The sequence below is a fragment of the Pongo pygmaeus genome, chromosome 1 (genome assembly GCF_028885625.2).
Source record: "Pongo pygmaeus isolate AG05252 chromosome 1, NHGRI_mPonPyg2-v2.0_pri, whole genome shotgun sequence".
Classification (NCBI taxonomy): domain Eukaryota; kingdom Metazoa; phylum Chordata; class Mammalia; order Primates; family Hominidae; genus Pongo; species Pongo pygmaeus.
This window is the reverse complement of record NC_072373.2, coordinates 205,487,717-205,505,976: the sequence shown is the minus strand read 5'-3', so window position 1 is coordinate 205,505,976 and position 18,260 is coordinate 205,487,717. Positions and strand designations below refer to the sequence as shown.

The following is an 18,260-nucleotide window of genomic DNA, read 5'->3' as shown; positions in this document are numbered from 1 at the left end:
TTCAGTATATTCTCTAGTTCCATGAGGGCAAAAAAAATTTTACCTGTTTTGTTTATTGCAGTATCCTCAGCATTAAATAGGGCCAGGATACAGTATGCCCCCAGTAAATATTTGTTAAGTGAACTAAGGGAGCTATCATTTACTAAAGCCATGCTAGACTCTGTTACACATTATGTCTTTTAATACTCAAGCCAACCCTAATTCTAAGAAAAATCAATTCTTCTAGGCAGGAAAACTGGTATTTGCCAATATATCTGAAACTAAATGTTTTGAGATCATAACCCTCTAAACACTGCAATTATTTTTACAGAAAAAGACATAGTATACCCTGGAATTGCTGTATTTTTCCAGAATGCCTTCATCTTTTTTGGGTAAGTTTGTTTTGAATTCTTTATCTTATCTTTTTTTTAAAAAAAAAATAGCTTCTTTTATATCATTTTCTATATTGAGTTGCCTAATTACTCATCCAATGCCCCTCCCCCATGATATTTTCATAAAACATGAAGAGTAAGGTTGAGAAGGATATTTTAAATAGATGAGTTGGTTTACTGCCAACCTTAGGAGCATATATTAATTTTTAAGATTGCTACCACGCCCCCTTTTAATGAGTGAGTAACTATGATTCATGAAGATTTAGTTACATAACACTGGTGATGTTCATTTTAAACTTAGATCTCTAACAGTTGCTTTAAGTGAAAGCCTGCCTAAAACTATTTATCCTTAAATTTTGGTTTCTGATATGTTTTATAGTTCTTCTGTCCTTGATATTGTAGAATTTGTGAGTGAGATTTGAGGTGTGGAGAGGAAAAGCCCAAACATTTTTTATGCTTCCCTTTCAATTACAAATGAAAAGATGACGAAAACCTCTAAAAACCTCAAGGCTTTCATCAGTAATCTTCTCTGATGTTCATCCTTCCTAGAAATTTAGGGCCTGCCCTTTTCTCTACTCATGCTGTTCCTCCAACCACCACCACCCCCTCCAGCCCCCACAACCTACCCCCATCACTGGCCAAAAAACCCCACAAACAAAACAGCTCAACAGCTCTTAATCCTCTGCATCAGGAGTTTTTGTGTGTGTGTTTTTGTTTTTTGTTTTTTTTTGAGACGGAGTCTCAGTCTCTCACCCAGGCTGGAGTGCAGTGGCACGATCTCAGCTTACTGCAACCTCCGCCTCCCGGGTTCAAATGATTCTCCTGCCTCAGCCTCCTGAGTAGCTGGGACTACAGGCACACGCCACCACGCCTGGCTATTTTTTTTGTAATTTTAGTAGAGACGGGGTTTCACCATGTTGTCCAGGATGGTCTTGATTCCTGATTTCGTGATCTGCCTGCCTCAGCCTCCCAAAGTGCTGGGATTACAGGCGTGAGCCACCACACCCAGCCTGCATCAGGAGTTCCTTTTTTTTTTTTTTTTTTTAGAGGGAGTCTCGCTGTGTCGCCCAGGCTGGAGTGCAGTGGCGTGATCTTGGCTCCCTGCAAACTCTGCCTCCCAGGTTCAAGTGATTCTCCTGCCTCAGCCTCCCAAGTAGCTGGGATTACAGGCACCTGCCAGCATGCCCGGCTAATTTTTTGTATTTTTGGTAGAGACAGGGTTTCACCATGTTAGCCAGGATGGTCTTGATCTCCTGACCTCGTGACCCACCCGCCCGGCCTCCCAAAGTGCTGGGATTATGGGCATGAGCCACCGCGCCTGGCCATGAGTTCTTAACCTTTATTCTTTCAGTAGCCTTCTGAAGGTGAGGTATCACCAGACATTTCCATATGTAGGAAATTGGTGTTTTGCATATTTCTGGAAAGAGATAGTCTGTGGCTTTCATCAGATTTTCAAAGAAGTCCCTAATCCAAAAAAGTAGGAATCTGATGTATGTTACAGGACTTTTCCTTCCCCTTCCCTTCCCACCCACCTCCAAAAAAGAAACAAAAATCGCATGTCTACTGAAGCTCTCTTGACATAGTAATAGCTGCCCTTCGGAAAGAGCCACCAGTTGGTATTCACACCTATTCTATTCCACCACCAGGTATTTTTGCCATTTTGTAAAATCAGTTTGGAAATAAGAAAAATGTAAACTTAGATGTGACAAGATGCACAGCCTGTTTGGGTTATACCTCGTACCCTGTAAGCAAATTGAACCCCAGGTAATGGACGCAGTTAGCAGAGTAGTTGTAGGAGATTGCCTGTTGTGTTAGTCCATTTGCATTGCTATTTAGGGGTACCTGAGGCTGGATAATTTAGAAAGAAAATAGGTTTGTTTTGGCTCATGGTTCTGCAGGCTGAACAGGAAGCATGGTATCAACATCTGCTTCTGGTGAGGGCCAGTCATGGCAGAAGGCAGAGCGGGAGCCGGCATATCACATGAAGCAGGAGAAAGAGGAAGAGGAGGTACCAGCCTCCTCTAAACAACCTTTCATGTGAACTGACAGTGAGAATTTACTCATCACCAAGGGGATGGCACTAAGCCATTCATGAAAGATTTGCCCCCTTGGCCGGGCACGGTGGCTCATGCCTGTAATCCCAGCACTTTGGGAGGCCGAGGCAGGTGGATCACAATGTCAGGAGTTCAAGACCAGCCTGGTCAACATAGTGAAACCCCGTCTCTACTAAAAATACAAAAAAATTAGCTGGGCATGGTGGCGTGTGCCTGTAGTCCTGGCTACTCAGGAGGCTGAGGCAAGAGAATCACTTGAACCTGGGAGGCGGAGTTTGCAGGGAGCCGAGATCACACCACTGCACTCCAGCCTGGGCAACAGAGCGAGACTCCCTCTTAAAAAAAAAAAAAAGATTTGCCCCCATGACCAACACCTCCCACTAGACTTTACCACCAACATTGGGGATCACATTTCAACATGAGATTTGGAGGGGACACCTGCCATTCTGATTCATAACATAATGGTACTCAGCAGCAGCATAGAATTAATATTTCAGAAGTCAGAATGGACAGATGTGAGTACCAGAGGTGACCATCTGACAGTGTAGGAGGGACTGGTCCCTGGCTCTTGCCCAAGAAACTCTTCAGATTAGAGTTCATATCTTGTGATGAGTATTCTGAAGTTACAGCATCTCTTTTAAGCTATTTGGACAGTAGAAGCCTCTAATAACCAACTTCAGTTTTTCTTTGTTACAGCAGTAGATCCGACATTAACTAGAAGAGCAGAGATCTGGGATTACAGGCGCATGCCACCATGCCCGACTAATTTTTGTATTTTTTGTAGAGACCGGGTTTTGCCATGTTGCCCAGGCTGGTCTCAAACTCCTGGGCTCAAGCGATCCACCCGCCTTGGCCTCCCAAAGTGCTGGGATTACAGGCATGAGCCACTGTGTCTGGCTCATAGCCCCCATTTCATTTGGTGCCTGGGACTGCGTGCTAGCTGCCCCATAGAGCATGCAGGCAGGCATCTGCACTCTGGCTCATCTAAGGCACCTGTGGATAATTTGCCACCCTTGGCAATTGGCTTCCCAAAGCCTGGCTGTGTCCATTCCCTGCCTCCTTATGGCCAACCGTAATCTGGCCATGGTGGATTCTTCCTTGTTCTGTTAACACCTCAGGTATCATTTTATGCATACGGTTGCCCTCTTGCCTCTTTTAAATTGAAACCTTAAGGACAACTGTAGACATTCCCTCACCTAAACCCTAGACCAGGGGTGTCCAATTTTTTGGCTTCCCTGGGCCATATTGGACGAATTGTCTTGAGGCACTCATAGAATACACCAACAATAGCTGATGAGCTTTAAAAAAAAAAAAAAAAAATCACAAAATAAATCTCATAATGTTTTAAGAAAGTTTACGAATTTGTGTCGGGCCACATTCAAAGCCGTCCTGGGCCACATGTGGCCCACACTTTGTGGGATGGACAAGCTTGCCCTGGACTGTAAGCTCTGTGAGGGCAAATTCCTGTCATACTAGTCTCCTGGGCTTTTCCAGAAGCCCCATGCTTTTTTATTCCTCTTTCCCCTTTGATGTACTGTTTCCTGTCCCTGAAACACCTGCCCTCATCATCCGGCTAGGTCTTGTTCCTACCAATCTCCCATTCAAACCCCTGTTTTTCCACAAAAACTCATCTCAAATATTACCACCTCTGTAAATCCTTTTCTAACTTATTCAGGGCGACTGAATTCTGTGTTTCTGTGCCCCCTTAATACTTGGTATATAAGTCTCCTTCCCCAACCACCCCCACACTTACCACATCACGTTAGCAAGAATGAGAGCAATTTGAGGGCAGTGGCTTTGTATCTTATTTTATAGCCCTGGCACCAAAACAGTTTGTTGAATGAATTTGATAAAATCAGACATATAGGGCTGGGCATGGTGGCTCGCGCCTATAATCCCAGCATTTTGGGAGGCTGAGGCAGGCGGATCACAAGGTCAGGAGATCGAGACCATCTTGGCTACCATGGTGAAACCCCGTCTCTACTAAAAATACAAAAAATTAGCCAGGTGTGGTGGCGGGCGCCTGTAGTCCCAGCTACTTGGGAGGCAGAGGCAGGAGAATGGCGTGAACCCAGGAGGCGGAGCTTGCAGTGAGCCGAGATCGCGCCACTGCACTCCAGCCTGGGCGACAGAGCAAGACTCTGTCTCAAAAAAAAAAAAAAAAAATTCAGACATATGATGGTTACATAGTAAACAGTGGTAACTTTTTTTTTTTTTTTTTTTTTTTTTATATAGTATATTATTCCATTTAATTGAAACTTTAGGAAAGACAAATCTAATTTATAGTGACAGAAATCCATAACAATTGCCTTGATATGTGTGTGTGCCCTGGGGGCGGGGGGTGTGGGATTGACTGAGAAGAGGCATAAGCAGAGTTTCTGAGGTAATATTGTGTCCGAAATTGGTTCCTTCTGGTGGGTTCTTGGTCTCGCTGACTTCAAGAATGAAGCTGCAGACCCTCGCGGTGAGTGTTATAGTTCTTAAAGGTGGTGTGTCCGGAGTTTGTTCAGATGTTCAGATGTGTCCAGAGTTTCTTCCTTCCAGTGGGTTCGTGGTCTCGCTGACTTCAGAAGTGAAGCCGCAGACCTTCGCAGCGAGTGTTACAGCTCTTTTTTTTTTTTTTTTTTTTTTTTTTTTAATTTATGAAGTATTTATTGATCATTCTTGGGTGTTTCTCGGAGAGGGGGATATGGGAGGGTCATAGGATAATAGTGGAGAGAAGGTCAGGAGATAAACACATGAACAAAGGTCTCTGGTTTTCCTAGGCAGAGGACCCTGCGGCCTTCTGCAGTGTTTCTGCCCCTGGGTACTTGAGATTAGGGAGTGGTGATGACTCTTAAAGAGCATGCTGCCTTCAAGCATCTGTTTAACAAAGCACATCTTGCACCGCCCTTAATCCATTTAACCCTGAGTTGACACAGCATATGTTTCAGAGAGCAGGGGGCTGGGGGAAAGGCCATAGATCAACAGCATCCCAAGGCAGAAGAATTTCTCCTAGTCAGAACAAAATGGAGTCTCCTATGCCCACCTCTTTCTACACAGACACAGCAACAATCTGATCTCTCCTTCCTTTCCCCACACTTCCCCCCCTTCTCTTCAACAAAACCGCCATCGTCCTCATGGCCCGCTCCCGATGGTCGCTGTCTCTTCGGAGCTGTTGGGTACACCTCCCGGACAGGGCAGCCGGGCAGAGGCGCTCCTCACCTCCCAGACAGGGCGGCCGGGCAGAGGCGCTCCTCGCTTCCCAGACGGGGCCGCCCGGGCAGAGGCGCTCCTCACTTCCCAGACGGGGCTGCCCAGGCAGAGGCGCTCCTCACTTCCTCCCATACCGGGTGGCAGCCGGGCAGAGGCGCTCCTCACCTCCCAGACGGGGCGGCCGGGCAGAGGCGCTCCTCACTTCCCAGACTGGGCGGCCGAGCAGAGGCGCTCCTCACTTCCCAGAGGGGGCGGCCGGGCAGAGGCGCTCCTCACTTCCCAGACCGGGCGGCCGGGCAGAGGCGCTCCTCACTTCCCAGACGGGGTGGCCGGGCAGAGACGCTCCTCACTTCTTCCCAGACGGGGTGGCGGCCAGGCAGAGGCGCTCCTCACCTCCCAGACAGGGCGGCCGGGCAGGGGCGCTCCTCACTTCCCAGACTGGGCGGCCGGGCAGAGGCGCTCCTCACTTCCCAGACTGGGTGGCCGGGCAGAGGCGCTCCTCACCTCCTAGACGGGGTGGCCAGGCAGAGGCGCTCCTCACTTCCCAGACGGTGTGGCGGCTGGGCAGAGGCACTCCTCCCTTCCCAGATGGGGCAGCCAGGCAGAGGCGCTCCTCACTTCCTCCCAGACGGGGTGGCGGCCAGGCAGAGGCGCTCCTCACTTCCCAGATGGGGCAGCCGGGCAGAGGCGCTCCTCACTTCCTCCCAGACGGGGTGGCGGCCAGGCAGAGGCGCTCCTCACCTCCCAGACGGGGCGGCCGGGCAGAGGTGCTCCTCATCTCCCAGACGGGGCGGCCGGGCAGAGGTGCTCCTCATCTCCCAGACGGGGCAGCCGGGCAGAGGTGCTCCTCACTTCCTCCCAGACGGGGTGACGGCCGGGCAGAGGCGCTCCTCACCTCCCAGACGGAGTGGTCAGGCAGAGGCGCTCCTCACTTCCCATATGGGGTGGCGGCCGGGCAGAGGCGCTCCTCACTTCCCAGATGGGGCAGCCGGGCAGAGGCGCTCCTCACTTCCTCCCAGACGGGGTGGCGGCCAGGCAGAGGCACTCCTCACCTCCCAGACGGGGCGGCCGGGCAGAGGTGCTCCTCATCTCCCAGATGGGGCAGCCGGGCATAGGTGCTCCTCACTTCCTCCCAGACGGGGTGGCAGCCGGGCAGAGGCGCTCCTCACTTCCCAGACGGGGCGGCCGGGCAGAGGCGCTCCTCACTTCCCATACGGGGTGGCGGCCGGGCAGAGGCGCTCCTCACTTCCTCCCAGACGGGGTGGTGGCCAGGCAGAGGCGCTCCTCACTTCCCAGACGGGGTGGCCGGGCAGAGGCGCTCCTCACTTCCCAGACGGGGTGGCCAGGCAGAGGCACTCCTCACCTCCCAGACGGGGCGGCCGGGCAGAGGCGCTCCTCACTTCCCATACGGGGTGGCAGCCGGGCAGAGGCGCTCCTCACTTCCCAGATGGGGCAGCCGGGCAGAGGCGCTCCTCACTTCCTCCCAGACGGGGTGGTGGCCGGGCAGAGGCGCTCCTCACTTCCCAGACGGGGCGGCCGGGCAGAGGTGCTCCTCACTTCCTCCCAGACGGGGTGGCGGCCGGGCAGAGGCGCTCCTCACCTCCCAGACGGGGTGGCCGGGCAGAGGCGCTCCTCCCTTCCCAGCCGGAGTGGCCAGGCAGAGGCGCTCCTCACCTCCCAGAGTGGGCGGCCAGGCAGAGGCGCTCCTCACTTCCCAGAGTGGGCGGCCTGGCAGAGGCGCTCCTCACTTCCCATACGGGGTGGCAGCCGGGTAGAGGCGCTCCTCACTTCCCAGATGGGGCAGCTGGGCAGAGGTGCTCCTCACTTCCTCCCAGACGGGATGGCGGCCAGGCAGAGGCGCTCCTCACCTCCCAGACGGGGCGGCCGGGCAGAGGCACTCCTCACCTCCCAGACGGGGCGGCTGGGCAGAGGCGCTCCTCACCTCCCAGAAGGGGCGGCTGGGCAGAGGCGCTCCTCACTTCCCATATGGGGTGGCAGCCGGGCAGAGGCGCTCCTCCCTTCCCAGACGGGGTGGCGGCCAGGCAGAGGCGCTCCTCACTTCCCAGATGGGGCAACCGGGCAGAGGCGCTCCTCACTTCCTCCCAGACGGGGTGGCGGCCAGGCAGAGGCGCTCCTCACCTCCCAGACGGGGCGGCCGGGCAGAGGTGCTCCTCATCTCCCAGACGGGGCAGCCGGGCAGAGGCGCTCCTCACTTCCTCCCAGACGGGGTGGCAGCCGGGCAGAGGCGCTCCTCACATCCCAGACGATGGGCGGCCGGGCAGAGGCGCTCCTCACTTCCCAGATAGGGCGGCCGGGCAGAGGGGCTCCTCACATCCCAGACGATGGGCGGCCAGGCAGAGATGCTCCTCACTTCCTAGACGGGGTGGCGGCGGGGCAGAGGCTGTAATCTTAGCACTTTAAGAGGCCAAGGCAGGAGGCTGGTAGGTGGAGGTTGCAGCGAGCCGAGATCACACCACTGCACTCCAGCCTGAGCACCATTGAGCATTGAGTTAGCGAGACTCCGTCTGCAATCCCAGCACCTCGGGAGGCCGAGGCAGGCAGATCACTCGAGGCCAGGAGCTGGAGACCAGCCCGGTCAACACGGTGAAACCCCGTCTCCACCAAAAATACAAAAACCATTCAGGCGTGGCGGCGCGTGCCTGCAATCCCAGGCACTCGGCAGGCCGAGGCAGGAGAGTCACAGGAGCCCGAGGCAGGGAGGTTGCAGCGAGCCGAGATCATGGCAGTACAGTCCAGCTTCGATAACAGTGGGAGACCGAAAAAAGAAGGAGAGGGAGACCGAAGAAAGGGGAGGGAGAGGGAGAGGGAGAGGGAGAGGGAGAGGGAGAGGGAGAGGGAGACTACAGCTCTTAAAGGTGGCACGTCCAGAGTTGTTTGTTCCTCCCAGTGGGTTTGTGGTCTTGCTGACTTCAGGAATGAAGCCACAGACCCTCTCAGTGAGTGTTACAGCTCATAAAGGTAGTGCGGACCCAAAGAGTGAGCAGCAGCAAGATTTATTGTGAAGAGTGAAAGAACAAAGCTTCCACAGTGTGGAAGGGGACCCGAACGGGTTGCCCAACAGTGGTAACTTTTTAAAAGTCACATGTGTCTTCAGTACTCGAAAGTTAAGGTTGTTGGGAATATGGTGGTTAATAGCACAGTTGAACATAATGGAAGAATTCACTACCTTAGGATGATCAGTTTCTGTTTTGATACCTTTCGTACCAAAATTTCTTCTACAACTCATCAATTATTCTTTGTTGCTTGTTTCACACCATTCTTGAAATCTCACATACTCTTTTCTCAAATTCAGGGAGTCATGTGATATTTCTTGTTTTATTCACAGAGGGCTGGTTTTTAAGTTTGGCCGCACTGAAGACTTATGGCAGTGAACACATCTGATTTCCCACAGCACAACAGCCCTGCATGGGTTTGTTTGTTTTTTTACTGCTCACTCCCAACCTTTTGTAATGCCATTTTCTAAACTTATTTCTGAGTGTAGTCTCAGCTTAAAGTTATGTAATACTAAAATCACGAGAACACCTAAACAACAACCAAAAATCTATTGTGGTATGCACTTGATTAACTTATAAAATGTTAAAGGAAACTTTCACATGAATAATTTTTGTCAAATTTTATCATGGTACAATTTGTAAAAATAAAAAGAAATTACAAAAGAAATTATGGATTTGTCAATGTAAGTGTTTGTCATATCTGAGGTCCAAAACCACAATGAAAGTGCTCTGAAGATTTAATGTGTTTATTCAAATGTGGTCTCTTCTGTGTCAAATGTTAAATATAAACATTTTTTAGTTTTTAAAATATTTCATGGTCAAAATTCTTCCTCACTGTAATTGGTATTTACTTTTACCAAAAATTCTGTGAACATGTAATGTAAATGGCTTTTGAGAGTCTCCCAAGGGGTGAGTGGACGTGTTGGAAGAGAGAAGCACCATGGTCCAGGCACCAGGCTCCCCGTGTCCCTTCCGTGGGAAGCTCTTCTGCTGTGCCTCTCATTCCAAGGGCAGGAGGATGTGACTCAGCCATGACACATGGTTCTGGTGGGATGCACAGTCACTCCACATCCACCATTGAAGGAAAGAGGAAAAAAGGGCAGAGACTTGACACTCCAGTCTTAGACAGGGGACAATTTCTTTGTAGTTGTTCTGATAATAAACTGGGTTCCATGTTTCATTTCATCTGTGTACTGAACCACTAGCCTAATAGACCAGCACGGTCAACTAGAATGACAAACATTAGCTACTGGGAACTCTCGTTGTCTCTTCCTCTTCAGAACTCTTGTCCCCACAGGCTCCCCACCTCTGCAAGATGGGATACACTCTTCAGGACCACAGTTTGAAATGTCTTTCATAAAATGTGCTACAATTAGCCTTCGGAATATTTGCTGGGTGATTTAAATGTGTGGGTCTCATTTCCATGCTAGCCATCGTCATCTGACAGTCTCTATGCTGTGAATATTGCCTGGTGATCAAGACTCTCCTCAAAGAAATGACTTGCTGTCATCCCACATGAACTCCTGATGTTTTTTCTACAAAGGTCCATAAAATGTGAAAACTGGAGATCTTAGAGGTTGAAGTCCACCTTCTCTTTTCACATAGGAGGGAACAGATCATGGAAATTTAAACGACTTCCTCACAGTCATAGAACTAGTTTTTTAATCCTCAGGCAGTGCATCCCCCCACCCTACAACTGAGCACAACCTCTTTCCCCACAGTGCAATTCCGAATATGCTCAGGGAATGCCAGCCACCTTGTAAAACTGCTGGGATAAAAGCATGATTCCCACAAGGACTAAGTATCAGTGATTTGTAATTTTCCTGTTTTGTATTATCTGCTTTGCTGATGTAGACAAGAGTTAACTGGGTAGCATGCTTTATTAAGCATGAGAAAGAATCTTAAGAATTGTCAATAAAATTAACCCAAAATTTTAATAATGTGTCTGTAACCAAGAAAATATTGATAGCATCATCCTTATGAAACTAAACATTTATTTTAAACTTATTAAATTGACTCTTAAACTAAGTTTTTAGTCTTTTTTTTTTTAATATCAAATCTGTCTCTGACCTTGTTTCATTATACATAAGGCGACTTTGCTGTCATGAGCGTTTCTCACGTACAAATGCAGGCAACAGTGAAAGGAAGTTGTCTTGTTTTTGAACAGGCCTTGTTTTTCTTGGATGCTTTTGCTTAAAATCCAACAGCCAAATGAGGAAACTGTAAAAGCAAAACAAACATTTTTATTGCAGATGAACCCACATACTGATTTTGGCTTGATCTCTTGAAACAGCCTAAATGTCTCATTACAAAGACCTTAGAAATTCTTTAATAAAATCTGAATTGGAAGAGATCTTAGATATATAGGTTTTATTTCATCTAACGTTTTACATGGATTGTTGATAAATGGCCATCTGGCTTTTATTTGAATGCCTCCAAAGACAGAGGACTCACTACTGCAATATGAAGTAGCTCATTCCATTTGGCAGACAGTTGAGATATTAGAAATTTATACTGCACCTCCCCTGAGCCTAGTTAAATTCTTTGGAGAAGCGTAGAGAAAAAATATTTTTCTTCTACATGCCAGTTTTTGTGGGTTTTTTTGTTTTGTTTTGTTTTGTTTTGTTTTTGAGATGGAGTTTCGCTCTTGTCTCAGGCTGGAGTGCAGTGATGCGATCTCAGCTCACTGCAGCCTCTGCCTCGCGGCTTCAAGCAATTCTCCTGCCTCAACCACCCCAGTAGCTGGGATTACAGGCACCCGCCACCATGCCTGGCTAATTTTTGTGTTTTTTAGTAGAGACGGGGTTTCACCATGTTGGTCAGGCTGGTATCAAAACTCCTAAACAGGTGATCCACCCGCCTCGGCCTCCCAAACTGCTGGGATTACAGGCGTAAGCCACCGCGCCCGGCCTACTTGCCAGTCTTTCAAGTGTTTGAAGAGCCTTCTTAGGTCTCCTTTGGCCTTCTCTTCTGCAAGCTGTGCGTGTGCTGAGTTCTGAAGTGGTGCCACACCACAGCCTACCACACAGCATCACTGCATGTGGCATAAACTGGGACCACAGAACTCTGAAACCGGAAATCAGGGTAGCTAACACTTGTTTGCTAACATTTCACATACATTATCTCCTTTAAACCCTAACAACACAGTGAGACAGTAACTGTTATCTCCATGTCAGAGATGACGAGACTGAAGCTACAAGATCACAGAGCTGGCAGTGGTAGAACCCAGATCTGTCTGACTCCAGAGCACAAACTCTTAGAACATGGGATTTGATCTCATTTTATAGAGGAAGAAACAGCCCCAGAGAAGTGACCTACCCAAGGTCACCAGCCTGCCAGTGGGTGAACTAGGAGTAGAATTCAGATCTGCCTCCCAGAATACTGGCCCTCCCCGAGGCTGGGGGAGTCTGTTGGCAGGCTGCTGATGTGTTTTCCTACTTTACTTTTTTTTAATATATATATTTTTTGAGACAGAGTCTCCTCACTCTGTCGCCCAGGTTGGAGTGCAGTGGCATGATCTCAGCTCACTGCAGCCTTCCCCTGGGGGTTCAAGTAATTCTGCCTCAGCTTCCCAAGTAGCTGAGATTACAGGTGTGCACCACCACACCCAGCTAATGTTTTTGTATGATTTTGTTTTATTTTGAGATGGAGTCTCCCTTTGTCCCCCAGGCTGGAGTGCAGTGGCACGATCTCAGCTCACTGCAACCACTGCCTCCCCAGTTCAAGCCATTTTCCTGCCTCAGCCTCCTGAATAGCTGGGACTACTGGTGTGCGCCACCACGCCTGGCTAATGTTTGTATTTTTAGTAGAGACAGGGTTTCACCATGTTGGCCAAGCTGTTCTTGAACTCCTGACCTCAAGTGATCTGCCCACCTCAGCCTCCCAAAGTGTTGGGATTACAGGTGTGAGCCACTGCACCCGGCCTGTTTTCCTACTTTACTTTAAAAGCTGGCTCTCCTTGTGTTGTTGAACAAGCATTTGTTGGGCCCTTACTGTGTCTCTAGAACATTTATTTGAAATCAGAAGTAGGGGTGATACTACTGTGACAAGAGTAGGTTTTTAAAACTTTGTGTAAAACAGCAAGAGGGACTCAACACATTTTGTTATGTTTTTGTACCAAAACAGTAGTGTTTATATTTCTTGGCAATAAAATCATTTTTAAAAATAAACTGCAGATACTCATTCAGAAGCCAATGGATGATCTTCAGCACATTGCAGTTATTTCAGAATTCGGCCTACATGCTTAATTCGATCACTCTGCTTCACTCTCAAACTTTCATTGTAGGCATTGCTTCCCCACTCAAACCTTTGGGAGTTTCCCGTTTGCCTCAAGGATGAAATTGAAGTGGCTCTAGCCACCTTTCAGCCTTTTCACACACTGCCGAGCCAGGTTGCTCACGCTGCTTCTGTTCTTGCAGATGCTCCCCACCCGCCCCCTCCGCTTGCTTGGAATGCCTTGCACTTCCTGCTGCTTAGCCAAATCCAACACAACTCCATGCTCCGTTCTCCCCCACCTCCCTATGACCTCTCCCTCCTCTCATTCCAGCAGCTACTGCCAGGATTGCTTGTTTTGTATTTTACATTATTTGTATTTATTTATTTTTATTTATTTATTTTTTGAGACAGAGTCTCACTCTGTCGCCCAGGCTGGAGTGCAGTGGCGCGATCTCAGCTCACTGTAACCGCCACCTCCTGGGTTCAAGTGATTTTTCTGCTTCAGCCCCCTGAGTAGCTGGGATTATAGTCACGCACCACCACACCTGGCTAATTTTTTATATTTTTGGTAGAGATGTGGTTTCACCATATTGGCCAGGCTGGTCTTGAACTCCTGACTTGAAGTGATCTGTCGGCCTCAGCCTCCCTAAGTGCTGGAATTACAGGCCACCAGCCAGAATTAGTTTTAAGAAGTGCATGTCAGTGAGCCCTTGTGTTTTGCAAAGCATGAAGTAAAATCCATGGTTTATTAAACTGAAATAAAGAAGGGAACTGTTTATTCTTTTAATGAAAGCAGAAGACACATGAAAGATTGTGTTATAAACTGAAGTTTTGGCCAGGCATGGTGGCTCACGCCTGTAATCCCAGCATTTTGGGAGACTGAGATGGGCAGATCACCTGAGGTCAGGAGTTCGAGACCAGCCTGGCCAACGTGGTAAAACCCTATCTCTACTAAAACTCCAAAAATTAGCCGTGGTGGCAGGTGCCTGTAGTCCCAGCTACTTGGAAGGCTGAGGCAGGAGAATCGCTTGAACCCGGGAGGCAGAGGTTGCAGTGAGCCGAGATCACACCATTACACTCTAGCCTGAGCTATAGAGCAAGACTCTGTCTCAAAAAAATAAAAAAACAAAATAATAAACAAACAATTTTTGTAAATAAGTATCTGGTGAGGACCACTGTAAACTGCAGGAGGATAGGAGATTAGCATATCTGGCTCCTTGAGACCCATAACTATATTTTATTTAGAATTCTCTCTCTGGTACTTCACATCATGTCACAAATTAGGTAATACACGTAGTGGAATGAATTAGCAAATGATGAGTGCATTTTAATAAACCATCGGAGGATGAGATGGGTGCCCTTGGGGAGTGGTGAGTGCTCCCTCCCAGAAGTGCCAGGCGTGATCTGGCCAACCAGTGAGGCAGTGGCTGAGCTGGCTTTAATGTCTTTCCAATCCTGGCAGTCAGTTCTATGAAATTCAATAAGAGTATTTAAAATGTCTTGTTGGATGGTTTGCAAAAAAAAAAAAAAAAAATCACCCCTGGATTTATCAGCTTTGCAAGTTTGCATCCTTGCCTCTTTAATGGATATTTGGCTTTCAACTGCAAGCTGAGAATGGTACACTGCCGAATAAATGGTCCTACTCAACTGCGAGAAAACAAGTCAGAAGATTTCTGGGGGTGGGGTGGGGGTGGAATAACTTTTCTCTAGTAACTGTACCCAACACATATGTGGGGTGTCTTTGGAGCCAAAAGACATCAAATTTCTTCCTTTCTATGCATTAGTTCTGTCATTTTGGGCAAGTTACTTAATCTCTCTAGGCCTCCATTTCATCATCTTCAAGACTGAGATACTTACTTTTTTTTTTCTTTTTTGAGACATAGCCTTGCTCTGTCACCCAGGCTGGAGTGCAGTGGCGCAATCTCGTCTCACTGCAATCTCCACCTCCCGGGCTCAAGCAATTCTCCTGCCTCAGCTTCCCAAGTAGCTGGGATTACAGGCATCCACCACCACGCCTGTCTAATTTTTTTTTTTTTTTGTATTTTTAGTAGAGACAGGGTTTCACCACGTTGACCAGGCTGGTTTCAAACTCCTGACCTCAAGTAATTTGCCCACCTCAGGCTCCCAAACTGCTGGGATTATAGGCATGAGCCACCGCACCTAGGCGAGATACTTACTTTTATGCAGGATTGTTGTGAGGATAAAATCAGGTAATGTGGAAAAGCACCTAGCGCAAAATCAGAAACTGTAGGCTTGCAGTATGATAGCTCTTAGGCTCACACATTCCCTTGTGGTTGGCTAAATGCCTAGTCATAAACTTTCACATTCACGTGGTGGTTTGCATTTTACAGAATGTTGTTGCAGACATTATTACCTCACTTGATCTTTAAAATAACCCAGTGAAGTAGAACAAAGATTACTACTATCATTTTACCAGTGAGAGAGCTCGAGGAACTTGCCTACATAATACATAATACATTACATAATACGTGACATTACAGAATGATGGCTAACATCGGGTTTCCTCATTCCAAATTCACACTCATTCTAGTTTACCTGTTGCTGCAATGGCTAGTGTTAGATGGGGTTCCTCAGATTTCCTTAATTTATCCAGCAAATATTTTTTTTCAGAGACAGGGTCTCATTCTGTCACCCAGGCTGGAGTGCAGTGGCACGATCATGGTTCTCTGCAGCCTTGGCCTCCTGGGCTCAAGAGATCCTCCCGTCTCAGTAATCCCCAAAGTGCTGGGATTACACGTGTGAGCCACTGCACCTGACCTATCCAGCAAATATTTATTGCAACTCAAGTGACTGAGCTGGAGATTTGTCCTGTTTGTGGTATCCTTGGTTGATTAGCATAGTACTTGGTATAGAATAGTTATTCAATAAATACTTGAGGAATGAATGAATAGATTAAACCAATTTTCCGAGTCCTTTCGATAGAGTACCCTGATTCTGCTAAATAGGCACGAACACTTGCAGAGGACAAAGAGAGATTGGCTGTTGGGAGAAGCCAGGAGCTGACGGCTGCAGAGAGAAGCTGATGAAGTCAGTTACACGCAACAACACGGATGATTCTCAGAATAATCATGCTGAGCAAAAGAAGCCAGACCAAGGGGAGTACATGCTGCATGATTCCCTTTGTGTAACATTACAGAGGGCTGGGCACAGTGGCTCACGCCTATAATCCCAGCATTTTGAGAGGCCAAGGCAGGAGGATTGCTTGAACCCAGGAGTTCGAGACCAGCCTAGGTAACACGATGAAACCCCATCTCTACAAAGAAATACAAAAATTAGCCTGGCATGGTGGCATACACCTGTGGTCCTAGCTACTCAGGAGGCTGAGGGGGGAGGATCACCTGAGCCTGGGGAGGTTGAGGCTACAGTGAGCCATGATGGTGCCACTGCATTACAGTCTGGGTGACAGAGTGAGACCCTGTCTCAGACAAAAAAATTACAGAAAATGCAAACCTTAGTGACAGAAAGTAGTTCAGTGGTTGCCTTTGGGTGGGACCAGGTGGGTAGGGAGGGAGGAATTTCAAAGGAGCAGGAGGAAGTGTGTGGAAGTGATGGGTATGCTCCTTGTCTTGATGGTGGTGATGGTCTCTTCAGTGTATAAATACGTTAAAATGTATCAAATTATATACTTTTGTGATACCCTAACTTGTATTAACTTGACTGACTCTCTCTTAGCTAAGAAAGCTGGAGGGATTCCATTTGGCTCCTTCATTTGCAAGACGTTAAGGGCTCCTTACCCACCCCCTTCCTCAAGGACTTAACTTGTGCAAGCTGATTCCCAGCATATCAAAGAGTGCAATTAGCTGATAAGGTACTGTGGCAAGCTATGTCCGCAGTGCCCAGGAATTTGCCCAGGTGATAGTACTCTAAAGCCCCCGCGTTTGTGTCCGGCAGATAGCACGCAAAGCCCCCGCACCTATCACCTTGTGAAGGATTTAAAGCTCCTGCACCTGGAACTGTTTGTTTTCCTGTAACCATTTGTCTTTTTAACTTTTTTGCCTGTTTTACTTCTGTAAGATTGCTTCAGCTCAATTCCCCCTCCCCTTTCTTAACCAAAGTATTAAAGAAAATCTAGCCCCTTCTTTGGGGCCACGAGAATTTTGAGCACTAGCCGTCTCTCGGTCATCGGCTAATAAAGGACTCCTGAATTAGTCTCAAAGCGTGGTGTTTCTCTATAACTCACTTGGTTACAACACTTTAAATATGTACAATTGTTTTGTTTTGTTTTTGAGACAAAGTCTCGCTCTGTCACCCAGGCTGGAGTGCAGTGGCATGATCTCAGCTCACTGCAAACTTCGCTTCCCAGGTTCAAGTGATTCTCCTGCCTCAGCCTCCCGAGGAGCCGGGATCACAGGCACCTGCCACCACGCCTGGCTAATTTTTGTATTTTTAGTGGAGACGGGGTTTCACCGTGTTGCCCAGGCTGGTCTCAAACTCCTGACCTCAAGTGATCCACCCGCCTTGGCCTCCCAAAGTGCTGGGATTACAGGCATGAGCCACCATACCCAGCCTAAATATGTACAATTGACTGTATGCCAGTTATACCTCAAAAAGCTATTTGAAGAGAAAGGAGAGGAAGGAGAAGGAAAAGAAGGGGCAGGGTCTCTCCCCAGGTTCTCTCTGTTTGACCCCTCATGCACAGGTGTCCAAGCCCATAATAAGGCTGCTTCTCTGTCTCCTTAGTGAGCAGCATCTTGGGTGCTGGGTGGGGCAAGCATTGGCCTGGAACTCAGAAGGCCTGGGTTCTGGTCTTGGCTCTGCCACTCACAAAGGTACAACACCGGGCAGCAGCCTGACCACTGTTGGCCTGGACTTGCTGTGACAATACCGGTCCCTGCTGGTCCAGCCTAACCACAGCATTGACCAGAGGATGGCCTAAGGGGACACATCAGAGTGCTGCGTGAACTATGAGTGTAGGTCAAAGGGAGGAGACTGGGAGGGGAGGCAGGGAGTGAGCCCCAACCTTCTTTACCTTCTTTCTAGCCCGGTCACAACAACAAACGCTACAATGTAACACGGGACCCTCAGCAGCTGCTGAGTTGTTTGAGCTCTATGTCCCTTTGCTAAGTGACCTCAGACTCCTGTACTACAAATTTTTTTGTGCCTGCTTGTTATCATTTACCAAGAGCTGTGTTCAGGACTCAGCCTGGATACTCACGCACTGTAAGATTTTTTTTTTTTTTTTTTTTTTTTTTTTTTTGAGACAGAGTGTCAGCTCTTGTCACCCAGGCTGGAGTGCAGTGGCGCGATCTCAGCTCACTGCAACCTCTGCCTCCTGATTTCAAGCGATTCTCCTGCCTCAGCCTCCCGAGTAACTGGGATTATAGGCATATGCCACCACGCCCAGATAACTTGTGTATTTTTAGTAGAGATGCGGTTTCGACATGTTGGCC

At 48.3% G+C, this 18,260-nt stretch overlaps 2 protein-coding genes across 2 annotated transcripts in view; one reads left to right on the top strand and one right to left on the bottom strand.

Moving 5' to 3' along the window:
- TMEM50A (transmembrane protein 50A) overlaps positions 1–10,662 on the top strand; it is a 37,193-nt gene extending 26,531 nt beyond the window's left edge. The window contains exons 6-7 of the mRNA XM_054499879.2: positions 311–371; positions 8,967–10,662. Of these exons, the coding sequence (XP_054355854.1) occupies positions 311–371; positions 8,967–9,012 (107 nt within the window). The 3' untranslated portion in view covers positions 9,013–10,662. The remainder of the gene's footprint in view (positions 1–310; positions 372–8,966) is intronic.
- Positions 10,243–18,260, bottom strand: part of RHCE (Rh blood group CcEe antigens) — a 67,540-nt gene continuing 59,522 nt past the window's right edge. Inside the window, exon 10 of the mRNA XM_054499854.2 lies at positions 10,243–10,854. Coding sequence (XP_054355829.2) covers positions 10,828–10,854 — 27 coding nt within the window. The 3' untranslated portion in view covers positions 10,243–10,827. The remainder of the gene's footprint in view (positions 10,855–18,260) is intronic.